A 10,830-nucleotide genomic window follows, 5' to 3' on the forward strand; every position below is an offset into this window, starting at 1 on the left:
ATGTATATGTATGTATATATGTGAACGTTTTGAGAAGCGTGAGGGCATTCCTTCTTTCGTATGTTGTGCCTGAAGAACGAGAGAGAGAGTCTCAGGAATGTTTTGCATTTGCGTCAACCCCGTAAAATGACTTTTTATCCTTTCAATCGCTGCAATGCGTTGAATGATGAATTTCTAGCCAAGAAGAGTCGCGATCTGTGGCTCCTCTTGACAACTCACCTGCATGGCGACTGCATGCTTTTCTTGCTTTTTAGACATAAAGCTTTCTTCTCCTTTTTCTCTTTCTTTCTCCCTCTCCTTCGTCTTTTTCTTTTCTTCTTCTTCTGCTTGTTCACTGTCATAATCGTTTCCTTCTTGGAGTTGTTTCTTCTTCTTCTTGAGAATGAAGAAGGGCCGATCTAGGACTTGCATTAGCCACACAGGGACAGCATGATCGAGAGCGTAGGTAGTCTTTTCATCCAGATCACTGGGTTGGCTTGAGGTGACTTCCTTCTTCTTGTTGTTCTTTTTCTTCATTTCCTTTACATCTTCTTCATCCTCTTTCAAGCCACCCTTCTCATCATCATTAGGCTGGAGTTCGAGTGTACGTACACTCCGTCCTTGTTCTTCTTCTTCTTCCTCTTCATGCGGTTCTCCTTTATGACGATGAGGTGGAGATTCTTCTTCCTCTTCTTCTTTCGACGTGTGAGATGAGTTCTCGTCTATAAGCCGAAGGAGAGTTGGAGGAGCTTTGAAGACTTTCTATCAGGAAAGAGAAAGCAAAATGAGGATAGGATAAAAGACAGATGGGGGAAAAGAAAAAAAAAAGAGAAGAAAAGGAGTAGAAGAAAAGAGAGGCCGAAGATGAAAATTCAAGCAGACTTTCTTCCAGAATTCGTGCCTGATAGTAAGTGACTATGCTATTCTTGGAGAAAGAAGAGACAAGCCAAAAGAAGCCTCAGAGGGGAGTAGCCCGGTAGCCAGTCTTTGTATGGGCGATACCCAAAGGGTCTTTACATATATACTTCACTTATATTTATATATATATATATATATGCATTTCATAGAGAGAGATCTGCACTTACTAGGTAAATACAACTGCGTCTGCATGCATAGGCTTCTATAGAGAAAAGGAGTGTTAAAATGCAGTCGAGCCTTCTGTGATGAGAACTGCCCTAAGCTTTTCTTCATTGGAATCCTGAGATTCTCTTGGCTGGAGTTGCTCTCGACTCATCTAATACAGCCTACATGGCGATCTTGGCCTGCTTCTACATACACCAATAGACATGTAGAGAAAGAGAGAAAGAAAGAGATAGAGGAAGAGAGACGGAGGGAGAGGTATACGCGTTTAGATGGATGCACGCCGAAGGCTTACATCGGACGGCGCTTGTATTGTATACAGGTATGCATGAATTATCCCTATATACGTATACGCATATATATATATATATACACATGTCACGTGTAGATGCAGAGTAGGGACAGCTTTGTTGTATATAAATATATATATATATATATATTTATATACATGTGTACATGCGTATAGGAAGGGACGCTAAGGGTCTGAAAGGAGTTGAGTTTTGTTATGGATTGAGGTGTACGTACAAGAGATAGATTATTTAGAGTATTGGAGGGAGTGGTAGCCAGGAGAGTGTATGAAGCTTGAATCAGTGAAGGGATAAAACTACGAAAATACTCTCCATCCTCTAAATGCTTCTCAATGTCTCTCTCCATCTCCCTTTCTTCTTCTGTCTTCTCTTCTTCTTCTTCTTCGTCCTCATCGTTGCCTTCTTCTCTTCTTATCTTCTGACTCTTTCCTAATCCATTTGAATCTCCCAACTCTTCTTCTCCCATTCTTTCTTCTTCTTCCTCTTCTCTTCCGTCAGATCTTGTTCCTTTAGAGAAGAGCAGCGGCGGATGAATGACAACTGAAGCGATCTGCTTATGTAGAGAAGGAAAAAAGTCCTCAAGAAGCTTCTGCGCTGCTTGCTGGCGCGCTCCTCTCTTATCTCTTGCTCTCCCTACAAACTCCAGCCACTCGCCGTCTTCTTCTTCTTTCTCTCTCTTTTGTTCTCTCTCTTCAAGACAAGAGAGATCTGAAATCTTGTCTCCTTGTTTGAATGGAGCTTCTTCAAGACTCGAAGAAGAGAAACAAGAGCGACGAGGAGGAGAAGAAGAAGGGCGATTCATAAGAGGCTTAGTTCGAGAGGAAGGAAGAGATAAGCTCTTCTCTATTGGGAGATTTCTCTCTGCTTCTCTCTTCTCTCTTGTTGAAACACTTGATATGCTTAAAGAAGAGGAAGAAGAAGAAGGGAGAGCAGCAGGTAGGGATTGGCGATGGACTCGTAGAATAGCTGTGAAGTCGGCGAGGCCTTTCGGACTTCCTTCTTTCATGCGCCACTACAGACAGCATATGAACGTCATACCATGGCGTGAGAAGGAGAGAGAAGAAAAAGAGACAAAAACGTCGACGATATTGCCTATCCTTCTCTCATGGAAAGCAACTGCATGCAAACGTTTCAGACATATATTTAGATATGGATCTACTTCATACTCGTAACATGTCTGTGTAGGCACCACCGAGCACAAATGTTTCCTGATATAGATACATAGATTAAAGATAGATAGATAGATTAAAAGAGATTGAAGACAGATACACGAATAAATAGAGAGATTGAGTGAAGAGAGACTGGAGGTAGAGAGATAGATTAAAGATAGATAGATAGACAGATTAAAGATAGATATATAGATTAAAGATAGACAGATTCAAGATAGGTTACAGATAGATAGAATGACGGTGAACAGATAAAGAAGGGACGACGAGGTGTGGATGTTTAGGACGGCGTAGATGAGTATATGGATGAATATATTTCCCTCTCATATGTACAAGTATCAAAGTCTATCTAGATACATATTTATATATATATAGGCATATATGTACAGCCACTCTAGAGTCTGGACGAAGGGAGGTGATGCTGAGACAAAACTCAAACATCTATGGAGACATACTTGTATTCAGATACATAGACAGATATACATGCACACATAAATATATATATATATATACATGAATATCTACATATATATATATATATACATGTGGAGTTGTACACACTGATAGAGACATACGTACATTTCCAATGGATACGGATATCTTTAACAGCAACGTAACCGACATAGACAAAGATAGAATGAGCTGAGAAGAAGTAGGAAAGAAAGAAGAAGATGCATGTACATAGAAACTGTGAAAGAGTTCACATGTGTATAAAGAGGAGGAGATGAACGAGAGAAAAGTCCAAGAGAGGAAAGAAGAAGAGATTACATACATCACACATTCTCCTAAGGTGGAAGATCTACACTCACCTTCAAAATCTCATCCTCGTCCTCTTCAACATCTCCTCTCTCTTCTTCTTCTTTTCCTTCTTTTTCTTCTTCGCTTATATCTTGTGTTCTTCTCTCTCCTTGTCTTATCTCTTTCGCTTTCTCTTCTTCTTCTTCTTTGTCACTTGAATCGCCTTGAAGTCCCTTTCCTGTCTCTCCTGTCTCCATCTCCCCGTCGTCATCCATCCGTTTTCTGTCCGCATTCTCTCTCTTCCCAACAGATAACGAAGAAGAAAGAGGCGAGAGAGAAGAACGAGAAGAAGTTGAAGAAAGAGGAGGAGAAGAAGAAGAAGGTGGTGGTACAATAGCTTTTTGAGCGACGAGTTGGTTTATCATAGCTAAAGGAGAGAGAAGCGGGAGGTCTCGAGATTGAGGAGGAAGGATCTGAAGCTGCTGAAGAGCTATAACTCTAAGAGAAGAAAGCTTGTCTAATTCATCCAGAAAGGCGAGAAAGAAAGAGGGATTGAAAGAACGGGCCTCTGGATTGATAAGAGAAGAATCAAGAAATTCAGGCCTAAATGCCCATCACACACAAACCACATATCGCACGCATGCAACTTCGTACAATACACATAGCATGTATGAAGAAGGAATGCTGAGGTATACGAAGCTAAAGCAGGTCATCTATACTCTCTCACTGCAAGTGTATGTATCTGTATGGACGTAGAGATACTTGTACGTATAAATAAACGTCTATATTTGAATGTGTGCGTGTGACCGTAGATATCTGTATGTATGTACACGTATACATGGCTGTGTATGAATGTGTATATACAGATAGAGAGACGTGAGACATGTCTTGATATAGATAGAGGGTTGTCTACGCATGAAGGGGGTAATTCAATTGATCTGCCTGACTGAGCCTGACAAGAAAATAAGCGTGAGGTGTACCGACCTCGAGAGAAAATCATGGAGTGTATGTACACTAGAGGCCTTTAAGAGGAGAAAGGTGAAGCTATGCTAAAGAAATATGAAGAAACAAATTACAGGAATGACTGCTGCCTTGACAGGCAAAACACCTCTTTCCATCTCTCCCTCATCTCTCCCGGTGTACATACACCTCATCAAGCACAGAACACCGTCATCTTGATCCATTTGTACACATGAGGCGTCAAGGTTTCTATCTCTTTCCATCAATCATGAGGAAATTCTTCTTCTTTCAACACGAGAAAGGCGAGAAGAAGAAACAAGCGTTGACTCCTCTTACAGAAAAGAAGCAAAAAGAATAGGAAGACGAAAAGTAAAGATCTCTAGTATAACTATCGCACCTACATGACAGTCTATACATGGAGTAAGCCATTGAACCTAGATCTATTTCTCCACCTATCTCTAACGTAACTATCTTTGATCTATCTATCGGTTTATCCTTAGTCTCCGTATCTACCTATCTACAGGTGGGTCGGTAGTCTCTACTATACAGCTAGGCATCGATTGTCCCCTGTATGTGTCTCTGTGTGTATGTCGTCAGGTATGTCAATATTGATACATTCACCTACCTACTCTATGTATCGACTGCTGTCTATCTCTCTATACGTCTCTATATGAACGCTATAACGTGAAGAAAGAGTGAAACCTAAATGAAGAAGAAAGAAGGAAAAGTTTGGAATAAACAGAAGAAAGAAAGAAAGAAGGAAAGAAAGAAAGAGTGAAGAAGAAGAAGAAGAAACACTTTCATACCTAGGGGGTCGGTCTTCTCACCTTTGACGTACCGAGGTGTATGCGTCAAAGTAGCGACTGAATGTAAAGCCTCCGAGCTTAGGGAGATAGTCATTTCCATTCATCATACATAGCAGAGCTAAATCATTCCTCACTAAATGAGAACGACCTAACAAGAAAGAAACAAGAAGCAGAAGCAGAAGAAGAAGGAAAGAGAGAATGAAAAGAAGAGGATGAAAGGTGAGAGAAAGAGAAGCAGAGAGCAAGGAGACGAGAATAGAGAGAAAATAACTAGGAAAGTCAAAAGGAGAGACAAGCAAACAACGGAGAAGTAAGCCCATGTCTCTACATAGACAAAAAGAATCCGAAGAAGAGGACGAAGAGAATCCTGCTGGCATAACTATAAAGAAAAGAGAAAGTTAGCTCCTCTGGTAGAAAGGAGGGAAAGATGAAAGAGAGAGAGACAGACAGACAGGACTTTGACTTCATGGTAGACGGGAGACTGGCAACTATGTGAACTGATACCATACTAATATAGATACATACATAAACGTAGAAGAGACGAGTGTGTCTCCTGACAACGCAGGAGGAGAAGACTCTTCATTTGAGTGAAGTAAAGAGGAGAAAAGACGAAAAGAAGCCGCCAGCCTCTCTCTCTTTCTTCAAGAGAAAGATATCCTAGCGATCACCTTGTGAAGCAAACAAGAAAAGAGCGGAAAAAGCGAGAGACATATACACGATCTTCCGTTCTTCTTCTTTGTAGCTTGCCCAGAATAGAGGAGGAGGTGTCTATACACCTCAGATGCATATGGACGAAATGAAAGAACAGAGACTTTTTTCCCCATGACGGAGAGAAAGAAGACTTACTAGGGAACTTCTGCTCTAAAGCAGCGAGAAGTTCACGGAGAGAATACAAGGCTGAAAGAAAGGAAGAAGCAGTAACCCACAAAAGGGCAAGAAAGTTAAGAAGAGAAAGAAACAGGGAATTGGATGGACGAAAAGATGTCTCATCGACTTGGGTTACTATCTTCAAAAGACTGGAGAAACATGATAAGTTTGCATGCAACATCCCCATCACAGAAGATACCATTTTCCCTGATCAAGAAACGTCTTCCCTGTTTTATCTTCTCTTTTCTTTCCTTCTCTCTCTCTCTCTCGTTCTCGCCTTACCCCCCCCCTTCTTCTTCTTTTCCTTCTGGAGTTCCTTAGTCATTCACTATATCTTTTCTGTTGCTCTTATATCATCTCTATACTCTCTCTTACTCAGCAGCTCTCTCTACATCATTCAAACACAGCAAGAGAATACAAACCTTCTTTCTTCTTCTGCTTCTTCCTCTTCTATCAATGAGTTAGGAAGTCTGAAAGAGGGAAGGAAGGGAGAAGGCAGGCAGCCAGGCAGGTAGGTCGGTACGCAGATAGGTAGGCAGGTAGGTAGGTAGATAGGTAGATAGGTAGGCAGGTAGATAGGTAGATAGATAGATAGATAGGTAGATAGATAGGTAGATAGATAGGTAGGTAGATAGGTAGATAGATAAGTCGGTAGGTCGGTAGGTCGGTAGATACACCGTCAGTACACATAGGAGTTGTCTAGACATGTCTATAGAGATACATCTATCTTTAATCTATCTATCCTTAATCTATCTATCTACCTATCTGTCTTTAATCTATCTATTTATCTATCTATACTTATCGAACGTCTTTTCTTTCTTTCTTTCTATGCATAGAACTCCTACAGAGAGGACGTGAAGATCATCCCTGGAGATGCACTACCAGCAAGGAAATCCACAGCCTCCTACTATCTATCTACCACTACGCATACATGCATGCATAGACGTTCATAAGTATACATATATATATATATTCATATGTGTACAGATAGGTGTATAGTATATGTTGCATAGATGTGAGGAGGAATCGAGATTTGGAATTGATAGAAGAGAGATGATCGGAAACCGTCAAGAAAGAGAAGGACCGAAGCACCGACAAAGAATATAAAGAAGGAGCCCAAGAGACCTCCTTCGTTCTTTCATTTTCTTTGCTTCCTTTCTTTAGGTGGCATCGACGAGTGTCTTTCATTATCAATACAGTCAGCAAGCGCTTTGGTCTCTTCTTGCGCTTCATCCACCCCCACGCTACCGGACTCGTCAAACTTTACGATCCTTCCTCTTCCTCTTCTACTTCTTCCTCTTCCTCTTCTTCTTCTTCTTCTTCCTCTTCTTCTTCTTCCTCTTCTTCTTCTTCTTCTTCCTCTTCTTCTTCTTCCTCTTCTTCTTCCTCTTCTTCTTCTTCTTCTTCTTCTTCTTCTTCTTCTGCAGTTGCATCGCCGAGTATTCGATCGCTGGAGTTGCAGATTCGAGTGTCGTTTTACAAGGGCCAACCCCCTAGGCCTTTGAGCAGTCGCCATTCAGGAGGAGAGAGGTCTCTCTGCACAATCCTCTATCTTCTTGCAGTTCAAGTAAACGAGAATAAGAAATAGACTTAAGATAGGACAGAGATGAAGGAAATAGAAAGGCGACTTGTAGAAGCATACATCTTTCTCTTCCTTGACGCACACATCTCCTGAAAGAAAGAGAGAAGGCAACATGGAGACTTCTCTTCTTTTTCTTCTTCAAGAGATTAGACAAAGATTCTTATAGCTTCAGTTGGGCCTTCACACATATCTGGGAAGAAGCCGTATAGTTTGCCTTCCTATATCATATATACGTTTCGACACGCGGAGACAGAGAGATACGTCCACATGTACATGCCCGTACACATAAGTATACATATATACATATACATATATATACAGATATATATATATATAGAGAGAGAGAGATAGATTAGAGTTAGATGGATTAAAGATAGATAGATAGATTAAAGATAGGTGATAGATTAAAGATAGGTAGAAATGGATGGATGTAAATTGCGCGTTTCATAGGTAGGCGTATGTGTATTGGTAGCGGAAGGCTTCATTCACTCAATCGGTGGAGCTGTATCTTATCATATCCATCTCTCTCTCTTTCTTTCTCTGACGGCTATAGCGACGATATACATCCACATGCAAAGGTGTATACACGTATGTAAACCTCTCTGTATCTATCTATCTACCTATCTTTGATCCATGTATCTATGTTTGATCTATGTATTTATCTTTACCCTCTCTATTCATGCGTGTCTATGACAGCATTTGCTCTTTCCCCGTGAGTTGTGAAGTGTCTCTACACCTCGATGTCTGCGTCTCATACTCCCTCACACAGTGACACCTTCTTTCTTCTGTCTTTCTTCTTCTTCTTCTTCTTCTTCTCTCTCTCTCTCTTCTATCCCACCTCGTAGGCCTTTTCAAGTGAAGGGTTTAGAGTTTTAGATGAGATCAACCAGGGACTCGACAGCGAGAGAGAGCGGCACTTATTCACTCTCCTCACACGCGTCGCGGAGGGCTGGCAAGGCGAGCGAGAAGAGGAGGAAGAAGAAGAGCAGGAACAAGTAGAAGAAGAAGAAGAAGGAAATAAATCGATCAAAGGAGCCAATCGAAGTCAGAGCACACAGAAGACGAAGAAGCCTTCTTCTTTTTCTCTTGATAAGCATAGAGGAAGACGAGGTGTGCAGTATATCTTGTTAACCCCTCATTTGGTACCGGATACAGATTTCTCTAAGATAACTGTGCACTTTCCTTTCAATGGGCTTCATATGCATTTTATGAAGAGGCACAATCGAGATGGAGAATCGAGAGGTCTCATCGATATTTATGCTATCAGACCCACAATAGTCGATTCGTTAGCTAGGGGGGATAGCCTCCTTTCTTCTTCTTCAACGGGGGAGATTCAAGAAGATGAAGAGGAGAGAAGAGGAAAAGGAAGAAGCAGAAATGGGATGTCTGAAGAAAGAAGGAAATATATCTTAAGTGCAGAACAAATCAAAGAGATACAACGAGAGGTGGAGGAAGAAAGAAAGAAAAACGATAAAGGAGTACGAGGAGCAGGAAGAATTATAGGTAGATACATAGATTAAAGAAAGATTGATAGATAGATAGATACTCGGGACGTGGGGGGTCTGTATATACACCTCAACAACACAGTGAAAAGAGACGAGGGAAAGCGGGGCGATAAAGATGAGAGGAAGAGATAGACGAGAGATAGAGTTAAGATGAACAGATGTAGGGGGATCAATGAAATTGGTAGAAGTAATGAAAGAACCAGAATAGGAGAATAAACGAAAAGATCGAGAGAAATGGTGGAAGGAGGAGAGAAAGAAGAAAACACCCGAAAGATTGGGTTTTCAAAGTATTCGCGTGGAGTGTATATACACCTAAAAAGACCTCTTCTCCTCTACACAAGTCCTCTTTCCGGTGTATGTACACATGCGTGGATATCAATCTATGTCTTAAACAAAGAAAATGCGATCAGTGCCTATGCATCTGTCATGTAATTTACTTGCAACTACACTTATATAAACCGAAATTCTCTCTCTTTATTTATTTACATCTCTCTATGTTCATATTAGTCTACATGGCAGTTCTCCTATACTCGGGCTTAAACATATATGGAAAGAAACTGGCTATCTCTATTCATATATATATATATATATATGCATATACACATAGCCGGACACATAATTGTATCTATCTGTATCTCTACATATATATAACATATACAGATGTACATATATATATATACATGTGACAGTAGGGACTGTGTGAATGAATTCTTTTCAATGAAGCGTACAAGATAGCATCCCAGAGACCAGAGGGATTACTGACCGACTGACTTTTTTCCTTCTCTGTCGGCTTATATGCGGAGAAGGAGATGAGAGGGTGTGGGGAGTTATGTTGACCGTGTTTGTTGTCATTCGTATGCGAAACTTTTTTTCTTATTAGAAACAATGAAGACCAGAAAAGCTTATGTCTATCATAGGCGAGAAGAGATCTTCTCTATTTCGCCTGGCTATACCTGCAACTAGAACCTCAGCTTACTTCCCAAGACCCTAAACTCACTCGCATCATTTTCTTACTTCTTTTGTTTGTAGCTTTCACTCTGTCCATCTAGGAATCTTTCTTGTAGGAAGTCGAGGATGTATACGGAAAAAATGAAAGAGAGGAGAATCCCTCGGCACATCGACCTCTCACGAGATAGTCTCTCTCTCTATATATATATACACATATCTGTATAGGCATGCAAGTCTAGTCAGTTGATAAGAAGATGGTTATTTCTTTGTTCGTTCCATTGTTTTAGCTTACCCATCCTCGCGTCAGCATTCTCTGGGGTGTACATACACCTCACCTAAGGAGGTTCACGTAGTACTACGTCAAGGTGAAGAACGATCTGGTAGATAGAATGAAAACCTTCAGTAGACTTTCAGACGTAGAAAAGCATGCACTAATGAATATTGGAATCCCTTTTGAAGAATCTCTGGTTCGAGGATTCCTTTTTGCAATGACGCGCTTCCGTCATTCGGTTAGTTCTCTTCTTTCCTAGATGAAAAGCAAGTATCATCTTTGGAGTGTATGTACACGGGGGGAAGTGTGGATGCCCTTCGAGTGTATGTACACTGGAATTCAAATGACCTCGGGTGTATGTACACTGCTCACTTGTGTCTCCTGTAGATCGCGACTTCAACTACTAAAAAGTCATATCACACGTGACTCTTGCAATTCGGCTAGCTTATTGTTGGACTATGCGCTCTCACCCTCTACACATTTGTTAGATTTCCTTCTGGAGGTGAACTTCTCAGGGTTCTTGAAGAAGAATGGAAGATCGTTCGTCGGTCAGTTGCTTTCGTCGATTTCTTCCTCTAACTTACACTATTTAACTTGATCTAGAAAAAGAAAGGTTTCTT

At 40.9% G+C, this 10,830-nt stretch overlaps 2 protein-coding genes across 2 annotated transcripts; one reads left to right on the plus strand and one right to left on the minus strand.

The window, feature by feature from the left end:
* Positions 1 to 219: 219 nt before the first annotated feature.
* CSUI_001219 (xrn 5 -3 exonuclease amine-terminal protein) lies at positions 220 to 5,934 on the minus strand (the record flags this gene model as incomplete). The annotated part of the gene is made up of 5 exons (XM_068061425.1): positions 5,884 to 5,934; positions 5,059 to 5,185; positions 3,343 to 3,874; positions 1,585 to 2,379; positions 220 to 741 (listed from the first exon to the last, which is right to left on the minus strand). Coding segments are annotated over exons 2-5 (1,935 nt in total), but the record flags the coding sequence as incomplete, so codon positions are not given.
* Positions 5,935 to 7,068: 1,134 nt separating this feature from the next.
* On the plus strand, positions 7,069 to 9,462 carry CSUI_001220 (smc n terminal domain-containing protein; the record flags this gene model as incomplete). The annotated part of the gene is made up of 2 exons (XM_068061426.1): positions 7,069 to 7,471; positions 8,332 to 9,462. Coding segments are annotated over 2 exons (1,077 nt in total), but the record flags the coding sequence as incomplete, so codon positions are not given.
* Between the last annotated feature and the right edge of the window lie 1,368 nt (positions 9,463 to 10,830).

This window comes from Cystoisospora suis (genome assembly GCF_002600585.1).
Source record: "Cystoisospora suis strain Wien I chromosome Unknown contig_481, whole genome shotgun sequence".
In the NCBI taxonomy this organism is placed as follows: domain Eukaryota; phylum Apicomplexa; class Conoidasida; order Eucoccidiorida; family Sarcocystidae; genus Cystoisospora; species Cystoisospora suis.